The sequence below is a fragment of the Lolium perenne genome, chromosome 3 (assembly GCF_019359855.2).
Source record: "Lolium perenne isolate Kyuss_39 chromosome 3, Kyuss_2.0, whole genome shotgun sequence".
In the NCBI taxonomy this organism is placed as follows: Eukaryota; Viridiplantae; Streptophyta; class Magnoliopsida; order Poales; family Poaceae; genus Lolium; species Lolium perenne.
This window is the reverse complement of record NC_067246.2, coordinates 293388645-293412171: the sequence shown is the minus strand read 5'-3', so window position 1 is coordinate 293412171 and position 23527 is coordinate 293388645. Positions and strand designations below refer to the sequence as shown.

Sequence of the window (23527 nt, the reverse complement as noted above, 5' to 3'; positions counted from 1 at the left end):
ATGGGAAAATAGCCTTAAAAACTATTGTGGTGAAGAATATGTAGCTATGTATCTTATTTCTTATAAGTTGCTTGTTGAGCGGTAACCATGTTTCTGGGGACGCCATCAACTTTTACACCTTTGTTGAATATCATGTGAGTTGCTATGCATGTTCGTCTTGTCTGAAGTAAGGGCGATTTTCATGATCAAATGGTTTGAGTATGCATATTGTTAGAGAAGAACATTGGGCCGCTAATTAAAGTCATGAATCATGGTGGAAGTTTCAGTTTGGACACAAATCCTCAATCTCTTATGAGAATATTATCTGTTGTTGAATGCTGAAGCATTAAAAGAGGAGTCCATTATTTGTTTTCTATGTTGTCCCGGTATGGATGTCTAAGTTGAGAATAATCAAAAGCGAGAAATCCAATGCGCACTTTCTCCTTAGACCTCTGTACAGGCGGCATAGAGGTACCCCTTTGTGACACTTGGTTGAAACATATGTTATGCAATGATAATCCATGTTAATCCAAGCTAATTAGGACAAGGTGCGAGCACTATTAGTATTCTATGCATGAGGCTTGCAACTTATAGGATGTCTTATACATAACACATATGAATTATTACTACCGTTGACAAAATTGTTTCTATGTTTTCAAAATAAAAGCTCTAGCACAAAAATAGTAATCCATGCTTCCCTCTGCGAAGGGCCATTCTTCTACTTTATGTTGAGTCAGTTTACCTACTTCTTTCTATCTTAGAAGCAAACACTGGTGTCAACTGTGTGCATTGATTCTTAAATGTTTACCTATTGCACTTGTTATATTGCTTTATGTTGACAATTATCCATGAGATATACATGTTGAAGTTGAAAGCAACCACTGAAACTTATATCTTCCTTTTTGTTGCTTCAAAGCTTTCTACTAAGAATTTATTGCTTTATGAGTTAACTCTTATGCAAGTCTTATTGATTCTTGTCTTGAAAGTACTATTCATGAAAAGTCTTTGCTATATGGTTCAGTTGTTTAACCATTGTCTTTACCATTGCTTCGAATCGCTGCATTCATCTCATATGCTTTACAATAGTATTGATCAAGATTATGATAGCATGTCACTTCAGAAATTATCCTTGTTATCGTTTACCTACTCGAGGGCGAGTAGGAACTAAGGTTGGGGATGCTTGATACGTCTCAAACGTATCCATAATTTCTTATGTTCCATGCTACTTTTATGATGATACTCACATGTTTTATACACACTTTATGTCATTATTATGCATTTTCCGGCACTAACCTACTGACGAGATGTCGAAGAGCCAGTTGTTGTTTTCTGCTGTTTTTGGTTTCAGAAATCCTACAAAGGAAATATTCTCGGAATTGGACGAAATCAACGCCCAGGGTCTTATTTTTCCACGAAGCTTCCAGAAGACCGGAGGGGATACGAAGTGGGGCCACGAGGGCCCATACCCATAGGCCGGCGCGGCCAGGGAGGGACCCGCGCCGCCCTATGGTGTGGGTCCCTCGCGCCGCCTCCAACCCTACCCTTCCGCCTACTTAAAGTCCTCGTCGCGAAACCCCCTGTACCGAGAGCCACGATACGGAAAACCTTCCAGAGACGCAGCCGCCGCCAATCCCATCTCGGGGGATTCAGGAGATCGCCTCCGGCACCCTGCCGGAGAGGGGAATCATCTCCCGGAGGGCTCTTCATCGCCATGATCGCCTCCGGATTGATGTGTGAGTAGTTCACCCCTGGACTATGGGTCCATAGCAGTAGCTAGATGGTTGTCTTCTCCTCATTGTGCTATCATGTTAGATCTTGTGAGCTGCCTATCATGATCAAGATCATCTATTTGTAATGCTACATGTTGTGTTTGTTGGGATCCGATGAATATGGAATACTATGTCAAGTTGATTATCAATCTATCATATATGTTGTTTATGTTCTTGCATGCTCTCCGTTGCTAGTAGAGGCTCTGGCCAAGTTGATACTTGTAACTCCAAGAGGGAGTATTTATGCTCGATAGTGGGTTCATGCCTCCATTGAATCTGGGACAGTGACAGAAAGTTCTAAGGTTGTGGATGTGCTGTTGCCACTAGGGATAAAACATCAATGCTTTGTCTAAGGATATTTGTGTTGATTACATTACGCACCATACTTAATGCAATTGTCTGTTGTTTGCAACTTAATACTGGAAGGGGTTCAGATGATAACCTGAAAGTGGACTTTTTAGGCATAGATGCATGCTGGATAGCGGTCTATGTACTTTGTCGTAATGCCCTGATTAAATCTCATAGTAGTCATCGTGATATGTATGTGCATTGTTATGCCCTCTCTATTTGTCAATTGCCCAACTGTAATTTGTTCACCCAACATGCTATTTATCTTATGGGAGAGACACCACTAGTGAACTGTGGACCCCGGTCCATTCTTTACATCTGAAATACAATCTACTGCAATACTTGTTCTTTACTGTTCTTCGCAAACAAACATCATCTTCCACACTATACATCTAATCCTTTGTTTTCAGCAAGCCGGTGAGATTGACAACCTCACTGTTATGTTGGGGCAAAGTACTTTGATTGTGTTGTGCAGGTTCCACGTTGGCGCCGGAATCCCTGGTGTTGCGCCGCACTACACTCCGTCACCAACAACCTTCACGTGTTCCTTGACTCCTACTGGTTCGATAACCTTGGTTTCTTACTGAGGGAAAACTTGCTACTGTACGCATCACACCTTCCTCTTGGGGTTCCCAATGGACGTGTGTTAACTGCACGCATCAGTCGTCCATGAGGCATTTGGAGAGTCATACCCGTCGATGCAGGGACTAACAACCAAAGCGTAGCACTCTTTGGGGATGACAGTCGGATGATCTGCCATGTCGAAGGTGCATGGGTTTTCCGACCACTTGACATATTGTGGCACAGCTGGAAGCGTGGCATTCAGGATCCGGAGGGCTGATTTCTTGGCCCGGACCGTTGGGGTTCCGAGGAAGGTGTGGTATGCACCTGCACTCTTTTTTACGAAAGGGTTGGATTTGTTATCTGCGGAACCTTCTTTGGATCGGCGAAGCTTCACCCTCTTCCATCGCCTCGGAACTATCCTCTTCATTCTCCTTGTTCTTGCCCTTGCCTCCTTTGCCACGCGGGTGGTGCTTCCCAGCGCGCTTGTATCCTGCTTCCGGGTCGGTTTTGTGATCGTTGACCCACTTGAAGTTCTGATTGGTGTCAGAGTACTTGCCAGTAGCCGGATCAATATGGGCTAGACACGGCATGTCTCTGTACTCTTCGTAGGTTTGGGGAGCGTGGAACCCAGCGACAGTGACCTCATCAGCGCGCTGTTGGCCCCTGCCGGCTCCGCCACCACGGCCGTGGCCTCTTCCGCCTCCTTGACCGCTGCGTTGGAACGTCATGGAAACCATGTCGGATTCTCCGCTCTTTTGGTCCTCAGGGGGTTCTTCCGCTTGTTGTTGTTATTGCTGCCATCACGGTTCTTTTTTTGCTGATGCAGGGGTATGGTTGTGGCAGTGAGTTCTCCACCTGTGTCATCGTCGGCGGCGGTGTGAGTGTTGGCGATTGAAATCATATCATCCAAGGTCAGCTTGTGCTCATTGATGAGGCAAGTTAACTTGTGCCGGAGCAGCCCCCCCCCCCCACTGCAGGCCACCTATGAAGGCTAGCATTGTTGTGCGGTTATCCACGTTCTCGCACTCATTTCTTGTTGCTAACCATCGAGTAAGGAAAGCTCGAGAGGTTTCGTTTTTCTTCTGGATACAGGCATGTAGATCACTGGCCGTGGAGGGTCTTTTGTAGGTGCCCTTGTAGTGTCCTTCGAAGGCAATCTTTAGGTCAAACCAGCAAAAGATAGAATTCTCGTCGAGGTCGCTGAGCCTACGGGCTGGACCAACAAGGTACAACTGGAGCATGCGGCAGGCCATGTTGGGGGTCCCTCCGGCAAAGCTGACTGCATTGAAGTAGTCATCGATCTAGGTATCGGGCCTTTCACTGCCATCATAGTGCTTCAGATTTCCGGGTAGCTTGAGGTTCAAGCCTTTTGGCGTTGGCTCCTCTCGGATCCTCCTTCCAAAGCACTTTGGGCCGATGTACCCAGTCCTGTATTCGTTGAGACGTTCCCGTGTGTCACGTGAACCCTTGCGGGCGGGGGATTTTGAGCGGGAGCGAGATCTTTGGCTACCGCCTCCGCCTCCACCTCCTCCACTGGGTGGTGGGAATGGGGATCAGCAAGGGGCCGATGAGACTTTTTTTCTTTCGCCGTCAGATTCTTCGCGTCCTTCATGATGCTGACTCCATGAGCGGTGGCTGCCTTCACCATGATGGCGGCTGCCTCCCTCGTTCCGGCTTCTGCGTGGCTCAGGCTCGCGTTCTTCGTTCTGACTCCTATGGGGCTCAGGCGCGCGCTCCTTGTTCCGGCTCCTCTGAGGCTCAACATTGTCGCGGATGTTAATTCCACCAGGCCCATGGGGTCTGGCGTTTCCGGCTGGACTTCGTCGGCGAGGTGGCGTAGGAGGACGGTGATTCCGAGGAGGAGGCGATGGGTTTCGGTACTTGTCCTTGCCAGTATACATCGGATCCTTTCCCTTGATCTTCCCCGCCGGAGGAGTTTCCGAGGGTATGGGGATCGGATCTGGATGTTCCCTGGTTTTTCTTCTGCACTCCAAAGATCCGATGCGCGATTTCTCGTCACGACATTCCCTTCCTGAGGTGTTCTTCTGTGTGGTGGATGCGCATAGCTCCGGGTTGGATTCCATCATGCGCGAAGTATCCGCCTTACTCTGTTGCTTCATTGCTGAAGCAACGAGTGTGCGGAGGTTATTGATGTTGATTTCTTCATCGTTCTTAGCCAGGAGCTCCGCAGCCTTCTTCTTGTTATCCTTTGGGGTTGCGAGCGGCCGATGATTGGTGGGGCTGTCGAAATTGATCTTCCGGGGGCGAATAGCTTCCTGACGGATCTTTTCTGCCTCCCTGTTAGCACCGCTGACTATCGTCGTCCACCGATCCTTGAGCTCTCTGGCCATCTTTAGGTACTCTGTGCTCCTACGCTCTTGATCCCCGACCACGGCGTCTACCCTTTCCTCCAGCATTTTTGATGCGTTCTTGGTGAGCTTTTCGGCTTCAGCCAGCAGTTTTTTTTTTTGCTTCTAAAACTTTCGGATTTGCGGCTTCTTCAGCTGTTATTGGCTTGGTTAGGATTTCCGGTTGCGCGATGCCATCCTGGCCTGCTGCCCTAGAGAGCTCTCCAATTGACATTCCTTCCCCGAAGTCGAGGCCACGTCCTTGTCCAGGCTCCGGCGTGGTGCGAGAGCGAACCCGACATGGAGCATCCGGATTTGACGGGCCCGGGATTCCGGTGTTGGGCGGAGTTGTTTCTGAGTCAGCGCCTTTATCCAGCCCAGTTACGGTCGCAGGGACCTGCTTTGGCGAAGCGGACTCTGCCTCAGCTTTCTCCTCGTCCTCTAACTCCTTCATCTGACGGTTCTATTCTTTCATGTCCATGGAAGATGCATCGCCGGATAGTGGGCTTAAATTCTAGAGTATCGATTCTTCTTTGTCTCCGGCACCCTCTTGCTGATCCGAAGCACTATTGCCTCCGGCAGCCTCAACCTGCACGGGTCCAGCTCCATCCTGAGGAGGGGTGGTTCATGCGGTATGTGCGAGGAAGTGCACAAAGTGGCACCTTTGTTTCTCTAACACCTGGGAGACACATGCGGATTTGTATTGGTCTTCCACCGTAGTTTCCTGCTCATGGGCGGGTTGGGTGGGCTTTGAATTTTTCAGATCTAAGGCGGAATCTTCCTTAGGAAGTTCCTGCGACTCAGATCGGATCTTCGCGACTGCGTCCTGCTCAGCGGCGGTCGCGTCAGCATCACTTACGAGAGCGTTTCCGTCAGAATCGACGGTTTCGCCGATGAAGATGTGAATGCCGCCGATTGGGACGATGGAGAGCTTGACGGAGTCGGCCTTAGCCGAAATCCAGCACTCGTCCGGAGGGACGATCGAAAAGTTCCCGGCGTAAAGAACACGCCCCAAAGCGATGGAGTCGTTGAAGCTTTCCATGGAGGAACCCTCCCGGTTCCGGCCTCCAGACGACGCTGGCCCACTGTGGGCGCCAACTGTCGTTGCATATTTGACGGTACTCCAGAGGAGGGATCCTCATGGAGGGAAGAAGAAGTATGGGCCATCGGGCGGAGAGTCCTCGGGGTGGAGGTATGCGATTTACCCAGCTTCGGAAAACCTGCTCGATGACAGGGCCTACTGCTGCTTGTTCGGAATTATCTGGGCGCTTTCGCGTTGTTACAATGAGTTGTGGTTGTGCCTCTAGGGCTCCCGAGATCCGACTTATAAAGGCGCCAGGATTTAGGGTTTCTACGGAGAGTCCTAGCTGGAATACAAGATGCCTAAGTACGGAATATACATTGCCGTGCACGTCAAGGATCCACCTAGATCTAATCTTGTCGTCATGGATCCAGACTTCATGGGCCTCCATGGATCCGCCTACTCTGTAGGTCGGTTGGGATCCGGCTCCTGTTCCTGTGCTGGACTTCATCCATCTTCTATCAACAGCAACTGGGCCGTCCGACGGGCCACATGCCACCATCACCATCTATGGGCCACCCGGGCTTGCTGGATCTAGACCATGTAGTGGTATACCCATAAAGTATACCCACAACAATAGCAGTGGCACTACACTATAGCTGCGCTGACTTAAAAAGGCGGTAATAGATGGAGGAAGTTTTTTACAGAATTGTAGATAATTTCAATGGCTAAAAAAGGCGGCAGATGATGGAGTATTTTTTGTTTCAGGTTCTATCCAAGAAGGCAGTAGTATTTTTTAATAGATGATGTACGGTAAACTAAATATGTTTTTCTGGTATTGCTACGAAAGAAGACAGTACTTAGTATTTTTCTCGCGTAAAAGAGGTGGACGACGGTGGAGCAAGTTTATTTTTTGAAAGTGAGGCGGTATTAATTTTCCACGGTCAAAGAATCGACGAATGCTGGAGTATTCTTTTCTCAAGACACCATAGAAGAAGGTAGTACTATGATTGCCGAATAAAAGAGATAATCAAAAGATGGAGTATTTTTCTAAAATACACGCTAGAAAATTTTCCGAATAAAATAGGCGATGAACGGAATGGTACAATAATTATTTTAAAATACACAGTAGTATTTCCACGGGTAAAAGATGCGACAGATGCTACAATAAGTATATTTTTCGAAGATACCGTAGAAAAAGACATTCAAACACCAGAGTAAATCTATTTTCTCAGAGTACATTAGAAGAAGATATTAGTATTTTTTCCGGAAAAAATTGGACATGAATATTGGAGTACACCCATAGGATGATGGTGAACTATTTCCAAGAAATAATTGTTGAGGAATAAACGTGAGAAAATTCCAGAAAATTATCGAAGGCGATAAATATAAGATGGTTTGTGGTATTTTGTTAAATAAAAGATGCGATAGATAGTGGAGTATTTTGTTTTTCGGAGTTACTCTAAGAAAAGCCCAAAGCTAGTGTACAAGAAGTGTCGTGGTATCGTCACGACAGATGTCATGGGATGGCTTCAGCAGAGGAGAAGAGAGCCCTATGGACTACGACAAATTCCGGATGTGGATATGAGCACGAGCGACACGACGACGTACCCATGTTCAGAACCCTCGCGTGGAGGTGACACCCCTACTCCTACCTGATATGTATAAGCTGTGGAGACAACAATGATGCTTCTAGAGCTGTGGCCGGCATGGGAGCGGGCTGGACATAGACCAAGCTCTCCCCTACTCCCATCGGTGTTTCTAAGTATGGAAGAGAGAATGCTCGATCCCCGAAGAGGGTGCTACTGAGGCTTATACATCTAAGAGATGCATCGTTTATTTCACGGCTTCTTCATTTTTCAGGGAAATTGTCAAGCAAATATTCAACTTTAGAGTAAAGACTTTGACAAAGTTAAGTGGAGTGACATTGCTGGGATCTCTCCTTACCAATTAACGTAAAAAACAGTTAGCTTTGTATACCATTGCCGGCGATTGGCCACCGACAGATGTGCAACGAAATAAATTCCTTGAGTGTGGTATTGTTGTCTATACAGATAGATCATAGCCAAAAGTAGGAGTGCAAACCGATCGGATCGGATCGGATTTTGCTCATACCATATCCTTTACCATATATTTTTCTCGGATTCGGATATTGATCGGTTTCGGATTTGAATGCGGATATTTCAGACTGCGGATTCGAATCGAAAAAATGGGGCGGACTCTGACCGGAAACCAAAACAGTTAGATTTATACTCTCATCGGTAGATAGTTATAGTTCTTGCAAATTTTTGAGAGAGATTTAAACTTTCAGGCTTGTGTAGTTAAGAAAAATACGCTAAAAGTCAAGCATTGATAGAAACTGAGAGCTAAACATGACTAACATGACCGCACAATGACTTTGGTAACTCAATAACTACTAACCTTCTAAGATTGGTCCTGGATTTTGACTCAAAAACCAGGTTATCCGGTTTAAAACCTTCGAATTATCCTAATTAAATTTCAGATAATCCATATCTACATGCTATTTGTTATACTATATTCTGCACCGTATCCGGAACACCACTTCGGAATCGGATATCCTTATCCACCGGATTATTTAAAATCAGATATGGATACCTTAAAACGGATTTGGCACCAATTTCGGTGCGGAAATTATCCTATCCGTTACACCCCTAGCCAAAAGCCTAAAACTAGCTCCGTCGCAAGACATTTGATGGATTTATGCTAATCTCAAGTTGTTGGACAGTGCAAATCTTCTGATTATCACTTGTGATATTGATCTTTCTTACCAAGAAGAATAATTATCTTCATCCTTGAACAACGAGAGTTGACATTACTTTTTAAAATACAACAATATTGTTACATGAAAAGATAGTCCAGTCCCCTAACTGATCATTGCGGAATACACGTCTGAACCAGTTCATGTCTACCTTACCAGGAATTTAGAATATTCTTGCACGGAGGGTTGACGATCTGTTAAGAGCCTCAGTAGTGTCTTGCTGCTTGCATCAAATAAGGTCAATTCTGCCAGCCTCGACAAGACCCTTGATGGACTTGTACCGAAGGACATACAAGTCGTCAGCAACCAAATCCACAACTTCCTCCCCTCTTCATGGAAGCCAACATCACAGGTTAGTACAATTTAAGGGACTGAAACGATAAAATCCAAGTGTCTGGGGTCTTACATGTCATCTAGCTGAAATGCTCCTACGTCACTCTTGGTCTTGCAGAAGACAAAGGTGTCAAGCTGAGGCTCTGGAACTGGAGAGGGCATTCGAAATAACAGTCAGATAGTGCCTCGAAGCTGATTACATGCTAAAACACATTGCCACGGCTTCAGCAATAAAAGGATAAAAGTATTCTTAGCAACGAAAAACATGTAAATGAATAAATTTGTCCCAACATCTGTTATTAACAAAGGAAAGCATATGATATTTGTGAACTTCATTTGCACTTCATTGGAGAAATGGGGTTTCATTTGAGGGACTGTAACAAACTCTTGGTGACTAAGCTACAAAAAAAATAGAAACATACATCATCACATTGTCCAATGTTGATTCTTCTTGCTTCTCGTCTTAGTATCCAGTTCTGCAATTAACTAACTAACTAACTGCCCCAGGCTTATCTTTCTCACTTCCAAATTGCACTAGACTATTTTTTGAAGTAGTATATTACTTAAGTGTATGTGTAGCCAAGTGTGAAAAAATCAACAAATAAACCTTTATACAGAAATACAAGGCCCAAGTATGAGACAAGAAAAAAATGGTAAAACCTTCAAAATAAGTAGCTTACAATAAGCACATTACTAGGAAAAATGGCTTTTGTAGAGCAAAAACATTTCAACTGCAGCGAGCAGAACATTATTCTAAAAAACTGTTTCTAAGAATGCAATGATGCGTTAGCAGTTAGTAGCGATAACTATTTTCAGAATGGAAGATTTGGGGCAAGGTTTCTAGAAGTAGTGTAGACTGAACTAAATAGCACAAAATGGGATTTCAAGAGGCATGCGTGTTTCTTTTATGAATCTCACACATTAGCTATGTTATCCAAAATCAACTTGGAAGCACATGTTTGTTAGTGACGACCTAATCAGACTCCAAAAACCTATTTTCCCCAATTGAATAACATGACAGTATGTGATACATGTCAAGTTGGCCGCTTTAAATGGTGAAGCATCGACAGATTGTCGTATAAAGCAGCTTATGTAACGGGCTAACGGCTAAAGCTACAAACAGGCTATGTAGTAAATCATTACAAAGAAACATGCTAATTATTCAAGATCAAGTGGAGTACCCATGTCATCCTCCGTGCTCGATAAGGATTGCCTAGTTACCGAGTCATAACCATAGGGAAGCTTTGACAGCACCGACTGCTCGAGATGCTTCTCCATGTTCTCCTTGCAGCTACCAACAGATAAAAACCAACAAGGAACCGCCATCTCAGCCACAAAACAAGGAGTAGCAAGTAACAACCAGTAGCCGGTTCAATTGAGTTGATCGATACCTCTTGGCGAATCGCTGCTCCTGCTGGGACAGCCGGCTCAAGAGGTCGTCAGACTTGGAGATGTAGGTCATGTACTTCTCAATCTACAGACAGCAGCACGATGAGGTCAACTAAATACCACACCATCTTAGGTGACCAGCGGCGGAGCTACATGGTGTTTATGATGTCAAGTGACATCACAAAAAATTTGTGAACGCCATGATACCAGCTACCAGTTTTACCCTACAAATACTACTAGATAATGACCTCACTACATGTGTCACTCATTCCGAAATTTTTACACTACCTGATGCCAATGCTAGCTCTGCCACTTTCGGTCAGTAACTAGACTACTGTGCGGTGCAAATACAGGATTTAGCCTGACCTTCTGCAAGCGGAGGCGGAGGTAAGAGCGGAGCAGGAAAAGCGAGCGGTCGAGGTCCATCTGGTAGAGCGAGACCACCAGGTCGTCGACGCCGTTATCCGTAAAGTCGTCCAGCGTCTCCTCCTGATTTCACCACAGGGTTTCAAGAATTAGCATCATTTCCTGGAATGTTCAGTGCGGAGAGGGGGATGCTAACGAGGAGCTGGATCTGCTCGCGGGCGCGGGAGACGAGGGCGGAGTCGAAGTGGAGGATCTCCGGCGCGGCCTTCTCGTTGCGCCATGCCCGCTTCAGCAGCTCCACGTAGCGCTGGGGTTTGGATTGGATTTGGGGGCGACGGTAGCGCTGGGCCGGGAGGTGTGAGAGGATCTATTCCTGGGCCGAAATACAAACTTAGAGCGAGAAAGGTTGGAGTTCGCTCAAAAAGAAGAGCGCGAGAGAGAAATCGAGAGTATTTTTTTTTTTTGCTGCGTGTTTTTCTTTTCTCGATTAATCAGATCAAAATTTTGAAGCAAAAATGACATCCGGTAGCCGCCAGAACTGAAGAAAGGTATAAAGATCGACATGCTTTGTGGCTCTGAGAGAGTCACAGTGCTCAACTCCTGAGAAGAATCGAACTACAACCAATAAAATTGACAAAACACATGGATTTTTTATTGTGTAGAAAAGTATGATGACGGGTGCATATAACTGACGAGTAGGCTCCATGGTTCTCTCTTCATTTGGCACAACTCTGAAACGTCAAGGCTGCTTAAAATTGACCAGAAATTTAGTCTCCATGTCTCTATCGGTGGACAATTCCTAACACCATGAACATCTCAACCTACGACAACCACCAACATAAACATGTACAACATGCGGTTCTCAGATTCTCTCACGTGTTGGGTAAGAATAGAAGCGTCAAAACTACAAACATATGATCATCGACTGAAACCTTTTTGGATCCTATGAATATAAAAAAACCAACAATTCATTGTGAGAAGGCCCATGAAGACATAAAACATTTTTTTCCACAAAGTTAAACATCATATCGTAATTTCTCCGATGGCAAAAAATCCGCTCTGTCAGCCCACTAGATGCAATTTGAAGGCATCACCGCCACCTGTAAGGGTACATTGCCCCTAAGTGTGTTTTTGGTAATTAATGATAATCCTCAATGGACTAATGTTTTCATTGTGTTTATATGAAGGAATAATCCATAGTTATTTCTTGAAGTCCATATGTTGGATTCAAGTGTGGATGCCATGAATATAATATTATACCTTTTGTATTGGCATCAAGATCATCGATTTGAAGAGAATAATTTGATATGATCAAGTTGAGAAAATGAAGATGGAGTTCTTGTGTGAAACTTAAGTTTATCCATGCTCTAGCTTATGTGTTAAGCAATGAATGATCAATATATTATGATAGAGCATGAAGAGATACAAGGTTGACCAAGACTAAGAGTGAAGATTGAATTCAAGTTGGTCAACACATGAAGCATAAAGATTGTACCACTTTGGATCATGTGATCTTGTTGGCGGTAAGCCTTGTCAATTATGCTTCATGAGCTAACACACTATATGTGTGCATTTGTGTTGTCTATGTGGGTTAGGTATCTTGCCATGGGCATGCATCAAGAGTATGATCTCATATAGCTCATGAGAGGATGGCATCAAGCTTGGATGTCATCAAGGTTGAGAAGGCCAAGTTCAAGATGAGCATATCGAAGATATCATGCTTGAAGCTTGCGGTCCTTTGGTGATAATGGACATGTGAAGATGGGCCTCAGCGAAGTTATCCCAGCATGGTGTATGGGGGAGCAATTGCGAGTCTACACAAAGCAACAATAATCAAGTGAGCCATTCCGCCTTGAGGGAGTTTGAAGCGTTGTCGTCAAGATCAAGCAGGATACGCAAGGCAAAGGTATGTGCTTGCTAGATTTTTATTTTACGAGTCTCAAGATGGTTGTTGGGAGACCGGGTTATAGGATAGATAGCCGCACTATCAAGAGGGGCTTTTGGTTGAATAACTTGATCGCATCATCGTAGGGAGCTCAATTATTTGCATACATTGCATCCCCATATTGTTGTTGTTTCTTGGTGTTTATCTGTGTGAGGTTCTTGAGCTTATTTCTAGCTTTTTTGCAAGCTCAAGTTCACAAGAAACAGAATCCGTATGCATCTTTTTTTGCGCTTTCGAGTTTGGAGGTCTTACCGGTTCTTCTTTTAGGGAGGTTTCATACCTCTCTTTATTTGATATTTTACCTCTAGATCTTTCTTGGGTCTTATAGCCTCTATTATATAGATCTTGTTCTTAGCTTCTCAAAAAGCCCAAGTTTGGTAAAATCGGAGTCCGGATGCAAAAGTTATCATTGTTTTTGTATTTTGTCTGGAATTCCAACGGTGGCGGTTTCCCCGCCGAAATCATTCCGGCGTGCCGGATGGTTTCCGGTATATGCCGAATAGCGTACCAGTACGTCATTTCGGCGAAACTGAAATGATTCCAGCGTGGGAACTGGCATGCCTTTCTAGCGTGCCAGTTTCCTCGCCGGTTTCACTTTTTGTTTCCGGTGTAGAAACCGGCGCTTCCGGAATTTTCCGTCAGACTGGACTCGATGATCTTTTTTTTTTGCCCCGAACGGTCATGTTTTGAGGGGCTATAAAATGAGCTTTTTCTCCAAAGGTTTTCTAGGGTTCTTGAGCATGTTTTTTGTCACCATTGTTGAACCTCTTGAGCTTGCTTCCTCTCCCTTTCCTCCCATGATTTTTGCATATTCTAGAGGGATTTAAAAAAATAGATCTACCAATCAGTTCCTCTTCTAAGTGTGAGAGGGAACTCTTAGGATCTAGATCTTGGAGTCATTTGTTGATTTCCACCCTTGTTCTTCCTCTCTAGTTCCTCCATAGCATTTGTGAAAGGATCGTATGCCGCACCTAGAGGGGGGTGAATAGGTGCTAACCAATTTTTAGTTCTTTTTCAATTTGGGCTTGACACAAAGGTAAATTCTCTAGATATGCAACTATGTGAATTTACCTATATGACAAGGTCAACGACTAAGCAAGATATAGCTACGCAATATATAGGAGAGATAATAGGATAGAGGTAACCGAGAGTGGAGCACGCAGAGACACGGAGTTCATTCCCGTAGTTTCCTTCCTTTGCAAGAAGGTACGTCTATGTTCGGAGGAGTGTGGTCGCTACGAAAGCCAGACCAACGCCACGAAGGCTTCACTCAAGTCTCCTGTGAGCACCGCCACGAAGGCCTAGCCCACTTCCACTAAGGGATTTCCTCGAGACGAAAATCGGGCCTTTACAAGGTTCTTGGGGCACACATCCACAACCAAATTAGAGGCTCCCAAATCTGTAACAACAACAAGAACAATATCAAGTACAATTATCTAGGGTTTCTCAAAAGATGAACACTAGCAAAGGGCCCTCAAGCATATGAGGGGGAAGAACAAATCGCTTCGGTGAAGATGTAGATCGGGGTCTTCTTCTTCGAATCTCCAAAGATCAAGAGCTTTGGTTGGGTGGAGGAGGAGATCATGTGATTCTTGTGTTTCTTGAGTTGGCTTGAGTTGGCTCTAATGGTGATGAACTTGGGGAATGATTGAGCAACTTGGGGACGAGGGAGAAGGGGGGTATAAATACCCCCTTCCAAACTCCAGCCGTTGGAGCTTTTCGGGGGCCGGATAATCCGATGTAAGTGAGGGCCGGAAAATCCGGCACCCCTTAAATATCCGGCCCTGGGGAAAATCCGGCCAAATGTCCGGCCAAAAATCTGTCCCCTATCCAGGGTATCATCGCCAGAAAATCCTTAGCCGATTTTCAGGGGCCGGATATTTTGCAAATATCCGGCCCGGAAAAAAACAGCCAGCTTCTTTTCGTCTTGTTTTTTCACACAAAACAACCATTTACATATATGTATCTATTGCACCACTTCATCAAACATTAGTGTATCGCATATATTTACATCAAACATTCAAAACATAAACCGAGAGATGTTCTTTCAATCTCCCCCTTTTTGGTGTTTGATGACAATATACAGATTTGCAATAAAATCACTAGAGAGAACCAACATGTTTGCAAAATATAGAGGCACTCCCCCTACATGTGTGCATACAAGTAATTTGCATTTGAATACAAATGCACAACACATAGGTGTGAGGTGCCTCAACACAAGATATCCAACATGAGCTCAAAATAAGAGACACAGGCATATATAAAGTTGAGACAAGGTGATAGAGATCATACCCATATGGAGATATATAATACCGGATATATAAAATAACACACCTTCATAAACCTTGGTCTCAATATATAGAATTTTGAAATCCTTAACACAATGTCTCACAACCACACATAACATAACATAGGGCGGGCTTCATGGGCGACAGAGATTTTCCCTTCGCGGTTGCACCGCCGACTCGTCCACGAAGACAGGAGGCGGCAACGCGTCGTCAGCAGGCACCGATGCGCGCGTAGTACAACTACGACGAGGACCGCAACGACCACGACGACGAGGACGACTACATCGAGGTGCTCGCGTACCATAACGAGGAGGTGAAGGACGACAGCGACGACTACGTCGCGACCGTCTTCCACGAATGGCAGCAGGCCATGGTGGAGGGCCGCAATTTCGAGTTTCCGGAGAACATGACAGACGACGAGATGGCGAAGCTCGGCGTCCTCGTCACCGAGAACGACGCGCCTGTGCAGCCGCCGCTGCCCCGCTGTGCCACCGGCGTCAAGCCGCCGGGCCTGTCGGAGGATGAAGCCCTTCGACAGGCGCTAAAGGACTCGGCGGAGCCACAATCGCCGCCGTACAACCCCTGGGCTCCTCCTCCACAGTCGTAGCCCTGGGCGCCTCCTCCACCGCCGCCACAGCCGTATCCCTGGGCGCTGATACGTCTCCAACGTACCTATAATTTCTGATGTTCCATGCTTGTTTTATGACAATACTTACATGTTTTGCTTGCACTTTATGATGTTTTTATGCATTTTCCGAAACTAACCTATTAACAAGATGCCACAGTGCCAGTTCCTGTTTTCTGCTGTTTTTGGTTCCAGAAAGGCTGTTCGGGCAATATTTTCGGAATTGGACGAAATCAACGCCAAAGATCTTATTTTTCCCGGGAGGCTCCAGAACACCGAAGGGGAGTCGGAGGAGAGCCAGGGGGCCACCACACAGGTGGGCCGCGCGGGCTACCCCCTGGCCGTGCCGGCCTGGTGTGGGGCCACCCTGTCGCCCCTCCTGCGCCGCCTCTTCGCCTAGTTAAGCCCTTTCGACCTAAAAACGCAGGACCGATTGACGAAACTCCAGAAAGACTCCAGGGGCGCCGCCGCCATCGCGAAACTCCAATTCGGGGGACAGAAGTCTCTGTTCCGGCACCCTGCCGGGACGGGGAAGTGCCCCCGGAAGCCATCTCCATCGACGCCACCGCCTCCATCATGCTCCGTGAGTAGTTCCCCCATGGACTACGGGTTCTAGCTGTAGCTAGTTGGTATCATCTCTCCCATGTACTTCAATACAATGATCTCATGAGCTGCCTTACATGATTGAGATTCATCTGATGTAATCGGTGTTGTGTTTGTTGGGATCCGATGGATTGTTACGTTATGATTGTCTATCTATAAAGTTTGTGAAGTTATTGTTGCTGCAATCTTGTTATGTTTAATGCTTGTCACTAGGGCCCGAGTGGCATGATCTTAGATTTAAGCTCTATACTTATTGCTTAGATTGTATCTACAAGTTGTATGCACATGTCTATGTCCGGAACCAAAGGCCCCAAAGTGACAGAAATTGGGACAACTGGAGGGAAAGGCTTAGATATGAGGATCACATGTTTTCACGGAGTGTTAATGCTTTGCTCCGGTGCTCTATTAAAAGGAGTGCCTTAATTTCTAGTAGATTCCCTAGAGGCTCGGCTGCCACCGGCTGGTAGGACAAAAGATGTTGTACAAGTTTCTCATTACGAGCACGTATGACTATATATGGGAAACATGCCTACATGATTAATAATCTGGATGTTCTGTCTTAATGCTATTTCAATCCTATCAATTGCCCAACTGTAATTTGTTCACCCAACATTTGTTATTGGAGAGTTGCCACTAGTGTAGATAGCTGGGAACCCCGGTCCATCTTTCATCATCATATACTCGTTCTACATGACATTGGAAGTAGTATCAACTATTTTCTGGTGCCATTGCTCTCATATTACTGCTACTACTGCTGTGTTATCACATTACCGCTCTCATATTACTGCTGCTTTCACATCACCCCTGTTACTAGTGCTTTTCCAGGTGCAGCTGAATTGACAACTCAGTTGTTAAGGCTTATAAGTATTCTTTACCTCCCCTTGTGTCGAATCAATAAATTTGGGTTTTACTTCCCTCGAAGACTGTTGCGATCCCCTATACTTGTGGGTTATCAAGACTGTTTTCTGGCGCCGTTGCCGGGGAGGCATAGCTCTCCTCATAAGTTCACCTGGGGAGTACACTCTACCTCTCTCTCTGTTTTATTTTATTTTGTTTTACTTAGTTTACTTCTGTCTAGTTTATTTGTGCTTAGTTTATTTCTGTCTAGTATTACTTTGCTTAGTTTACTTTTGTCTAGTTTGTTTTTGTTTTGTTTTACTTTCCTCATATACCCGAAAATCCATAAAAAATTGAAAAATTGAAAAATTAAAAACTGCTTTTATGGGAGAACCTACAACCTATTTGGAGCTTATTGAATTATATAATAATTATAGAGAGTCAAGAACGGGAAAAGTTATGAGTGCTGTGATAGAAAAACTGAATACAATTGCTAAAATCTTGCTTAAACGCCATGATATAAACTGTTGCTCTAAACAGGATACTAAACATCTTAAATTTCAATGTGGCTTTAGTGAGAAAGTTTTAATTAAGAACTATAATTGGAATAACTATATTCATTTTGGGTTCGAAGAGGTAGAACAATTTGTCATATTTATGGGAGCCTCTGAGATAGAATCCTTCATTGCTAAAAATTATGAACTTGTGTTGTTTGTAAGGACCTTAAAGATTATGTCTCTTCTATCCTTAATTTTTGCATAGAAAGCTACAGTGATAATCCTTATATCATTGATTATAAAGAGAGACTCATTAATGCACAAGAATGCACTCACAATTTGCAGGAACCTGTGGAAGAAGAAATTGATGAACCTGAAAGCTCATTGGATGAAAAAGAGGAGGAAATTGATGAACCTGAAAGCTCATTGGATGAAAAAGAAGAGGAGAGTGATGAACAAAAGGAGGAAGAATGGATTAGCTACCCATGCCAACCTTCTAATGAGAGTAACTCTTTATCTCTTACACTATTTGATTGTCCTCCATGCTTACCAAAGGAGGTTGAATGTTATGTTCCTGTGGATTCTCTTGAAATATTTCCTATGAGTAAAACTTGTGAGAATAATTATGCTACTGTCATTTATGATAATCCATGCTACTTTGATAAATCTTATGATAATGCTTTGTTTGTGCCTGATGTCGAAATGCATGGTACTAAAGAATTTTGCGTAGCAAATGTTTATGATAAAGCTCTTGATGATGGTCCTATGTTACTTGATAATATTAATTGTACTACTATTGAAAATGGGATTGGAGAGTTCTTGACTTTATCTATGAGTCCCATATCCTTTGAGATTGATCAATCATCTTGTTATATTATTGATAAAAGTGGGTTTGAAAGTTTTAATCCTATTATTTCTGAGCTTGATAAAAATTATGTGTTTGTGAATCATGAAAAGTATGCTGCATGTGATAGTTATATTGTTGAGTTTGTTCATGAAGCTACAAAAAATTATTATGAGAGAGGAAAATATGGTTGTAGAAATTTGCATGGTACTAAAACACCTCTCTATATGCTGAAAATTTTGAATTTGCTCTTGTTTTATCTTGCTATGCTTGTCACTTTGTTCTTCATGAATTTATTTGTGTACAAGACTCCTATGGATAGGAAGTGGGTTAGACTTAAATGTGTTTTGAACTTGCTTTTTTATACTCTCTTTTGCTTCAACTCTCATCTTTATGTGAGCATCATTAAAATTGCTGAGCCCATCTTAATGGCTATAAAGAAAGCACTTATTGGGAGATAACTGATGGCGTGTATTTCACACGTTCGTTGGGCAACCCCAAGAGGAAGGTATGATGCGCACAGCAGCAAGTTTTCCCTCAGAAAGAAACCAAGGTTTATCGAACCAGGAGGAGCCAAGAAGCACGTTGAAGGTTGATGGCGGCGGGATGTAGTGCGGCGCAACACCAGGGATTCCGGCGCCAACGTGGAACCTGCACAACACAACCAAAGTACTTTGCCCCAACGAAACAGTGAGGTTGTCAATCTCACCGGCTTGCTGTAACAAAGGATTAACCGTATTGTGTGGAAGATGATTGTTTGCAGAAAACAGTAGAACAATATTGCAGTAGATTGTATTTCAGTAAAGAGAATTGGACCGGGGTCCACAGTTCACTAGAGGTGTCTCTCCCATAAGACGAACAGCATGTTGGGTGAACAAATTACAGTTGGGCAATTGACAAATAAAGAGAGCATGACCATGCACATACATATCATGATGAGTATTGTGAGATTTAATTGGGCATTACGACAAAGTACATAGACCGTCATCCAACTGCATCTATGCCTAAAAAGTCCACCTTCAGGTTATCATCCGAACCCTCCGATATTAAGTTGCAAACAACAGACAATTGCATTAAGTATGGTGCGTAATGTAACTAGTGACTACATCCTTGAACATAGCACTAATGTTTTATCCCTAGTGGCAACAGCACATCCGTAACCTTAGTGGTTCTTGTCACTCCTCCTCCATTCACGGAGACATGAACCCACTATCGAGCATAAATACTCCCTCTTGGAGTTACTAGCATCAACTTGGCCAGAGCATCTACTAATAACGGAGAGCATGCAAGATCATAAACAACACATAGCATAACTTTGATAATCAACATAACAAGTATTCTCTATTCATCGGATCCCAACAAACGCAACATATAGAATTACATATAGATGAACTGGATCAAGTTATGCAGGGCACAATTTCCGACAATGATAGCCCCATGGGGAGAAGACAACCATCTAGCTACCGCTATGGACCCATAGTCCAGGGGTAGACTACTCACACATCACACCGGAGGCGACCATGGCGGCGTAGAGTCCTCCGGGAGATGATTCCCCTCTCCGGCAGGGTGCCGGAGGCGATCTCCTGGATCCCCCGAGATGGGATCGGCGGTGGCGGCGTCTCCGGGAAGGTTTTCCGTATCGTGGCTCTGCACCGGGGGTTTCGTCACGGAGACTTTTTATAGGCGGAAGGGCAGGTCAAGAGGCGGCACGGGGGCCCCACACTACAGGCCGGCGTGGCCAAGGGGGGGCCGCGCCGCCCTATGGTGTGGCCCCTCCATGGCCCCTCTTCGTCTCTCCTTCGGACTTCTGGAAGCTTCGTGAGAAAATAGGCCCCTGGGCTTTGATTTCGTCCAATTCCGAGAATATTTCCTTACTAGGATTTCTGAAACCAAAAACAGCAGAACAAAGAATCGGCACTTCGGCATCTTGTTAATAGGTTAGTTCCGTAAAATGCACGAATATGACATAAAGTGTGCATAAAACATGTAGATAACATCAATAATGTGGCATGGAACATAAGAAATTATCGATACGTCGGAGACGTATCAGCATCCCCAAGCTTAGTTCTGCTCGTCCCGAGCAGGTAAAACGATAACACAGATAATTTCTGGAGTGACATGCCATCATAATCTTGATCATACTATTTGTAAAGCATATGTAGTGAATGCAGCGATCGAAACAATGTATATGACATGAGTAAACAAGTGAATCATATAGCAAAGACTTTTCATGAATAGCACTTCAAGACAAGCATCAATAAGTCTTGCATAAGAGTTAACTCATAAAGCAATAATTCAAAGTAGAGATATTGAAGCAACACAAAAGAAGATTAAGTTTCAGCGGTTGCTTTCAACTTGTAACATGTATATCTCATGGATATTGTCAACATAGAGTAATATAATAAGTGCAATAAGCAAGTATGTAGGAATCAATGCACAGTTCACACAAGTGTTTGCTTCTTGAGGTGGAGAGAGATAGGTGAACCGACTCAACATTGAAAGTAAAAGAATGGTCCTCCATAGAGGAAAAGCATCGATTGCTATATTTGTGCTAGAGCTTTGATTTTGAAAACATGAAACAATTTTGTCAACGGTAGTAATAAAGCATATGCATCATGTAAATTATATCTTATAAGTTGCAAGCCTCATGCATAGCGTACTAATAGTGCCCGCACCTTGTCCTAATTAGCTTGGACTACCGGATCATCACAATGCATTGTTTTTACCAAGTGTCACAAAGGGGTACCTCTATGCCGCCTGTACAAAGGTCTAAGGAGAAAGCTCGCATTGGATTTCTCGCTATTGATTATTCTTCAACTTAGACATCCATACCGGGACAACATAGACAACAGATAATGGACTCCTCTTTTATGCATAAGCATATACCAACAATTAATAATTTTCTCATTTGAGATTTGAGGATTGTTGTCCAAAACTGAAACTTCCACCATGGATCATGGCTTTAGTTAGCGGCCCAATGTTCTTCTCTAACATATGCATGCTTAACCATATGGTGGTAGATCTCTCTTACTTCAGACAAGACGAACATGCATAGCAACTCACATGAAATTCAACAAAGAAAAGTTGATGGCGTCCCCAGTGAACATGGTTATCGCACAACAAGCAACTTAATAAGAGATAAAGTGCATAATTACATATTCAATACCACAATAGTTTTTAAGCTATTTGTCCCATGAGCTATATATTGCAAAGGTGAATGATGGAATTTTAAAGGTAGCACTCAAGCAATTTACTTTGGAATGGCGGGAAAATACCATGTAGTATAGGTAGGTATGGTGGACACAAATGGCATAGTGGTTGGCTCAAGTATTTTGGATGCATGAGAAGTATTCCCTCTCGATACAAGGTTTAGGCTAGCAAGGCTTATTTGAAACAAACACAAGGATGAACCGGTGTAGCAAAACTCACATAAAAGACATATTGAAAACATTATAAGACTCTACACCGTCTTCCTTGTTGTTCAAACTTAATACTAGAAATTATCAAGACCTTAGAGAAACCAAATATGCAAACCAAATTTTAGCATGCTCTATGTATTTCTTCATTAATGGGTGCAAAGCATATGATGCAAGAGCTTAATCATGAGCACAATAATTGCCAAGTATCACATTACCCAAGACATTTATAGCAATTACTACATGTATCATTTTCCAATTCCAACCATATAACAATTTAACGAAGAAGAAACTTCGCCATGAATACTATGAGTAGAAACCAAGGACATACTTGTCCATATGCTACAGCGGAGCGTGTCTCTCTCCCATAAAGTGAATGCTAGGATCCATTTTATTCAAACAAAACAAAAAACAAAAACAAACCGACGCTCCAAGAAAAAGCACATAAGATGTGATGGAATAAAAATATAGTTTCAGGGGAGGAACCTGATAATGTTGTCGATGAAGAAGGGGATGCCTTGGGCATCCCCAAGCTTAGACGCTTGAGTCTTCTTGATATATGCAGGGGTGAACCACCGGGTGCATCCCCAAGCTTAGAGCTTTCACTCTCCTTGATCATGTTGCATCATACTCCTCTCTTGATCCTTGAAAACTTCCTCCACACCAAACTCGAAACAACTCATTAGAGGGTTAGTGCACAATATAAATTGACATATTCAGAGGTGACACAATCATTCTTAACACTTCTGGACATTGCATAATGCTACTGGACATTAGTGGATCAAAGAAATTCATCCAACATAGCGAAAGAGGCAATGCGAAATAAAAGGCAGAATCTGTCAAAACAGAACAGTTCGTATTGACGAATTTTAAAATGGCACCAGACTTGCTCAAATGAAAATTCTCAAATTGAATGAAAGTTGCGTACATATCTGAGGATCATGCACGTAAATTGGCTTAATTTTCTGAGCTACCTACAGGGAGGTGGACCCAGATTCGTGACAGCAAAGAAATCTGGAACTGTGCAGTAATCCAAATCTAGTACTTACTTTTCTATCAACGGCTTAACTTGGCCCAACAAAACACAAAACTAAGATAAGGAGAGGTTGCTACAGTAGTAAACAACTTCCAAGACACAAAATAAAAAGAAAGTACTGTAGGTAAAAACATGGGTTGTCTCCCATAAGCGCTTTTCTTTAACGCCTTTCAGCTAGGCGCAGAAAGTGTGCATCAAGTATTATCAAGAGACGAAGTGTCAACATCATAATTTGTTCTCATAATAGAGTCAAAAGGTACCTTCATTCTCTTTCTAGGGAAGTGTTCCATACCTTTCTTGAGAGGAAATTGATATTTTATATTACCTTCCTTCATATCAATAACAGCACCAACAGTTCGAAGAAAAGGTCTTCCCAATATAATGGGACAAGATGCATTGCATTCAATATCCAAGACAACAAAATCAACGGGAACAAGGTTATTGTTAACGGTAATGCGAACATTATCAACTTTACCCAAAGGTTTCTTTGTAGAATGATCAGCAAGATTAACATCCAAATAACAATTTTTCAGCGGTGGC

General features: G+C 43.7%; 1 protein-coding gene across 1 annotated transcript; it reads right to left on the bottom strand.

The window, feature by feature from the left end:
• Nucleotides 1-8783: 8783 nt before the first annotated feature.
• Nucleotides 8784-11246, bottom strand: LOC127340198 (DNA replication complex GINS protein SLD5). The gene is made up of 6 exons (XM_051365972.2): nucleotides 11093-11246; nucleotides 10897-11019; nucleotides 10533-10615; nucleotides 10323-10432; nucleotides 9215-9290; nucleotides 8784-9137 (listed from the first exon to the last, which is right to left on the bottom strand). Exons 2-6 carry the CDS (start codon nucleotides 10954-10956, stop codon nucleotides 9038-9040), a joined length of 429 nt encoding a protein of 142 aa, XP_051221932.2. The 5' UTR covers nucleotides 10957-11019; nucleotides 11093-11246; the 3' UTR covers nucleotides 8784-9037.
• Nucleotides 11247-23527: the final 12281 nt, after the last annotated feature.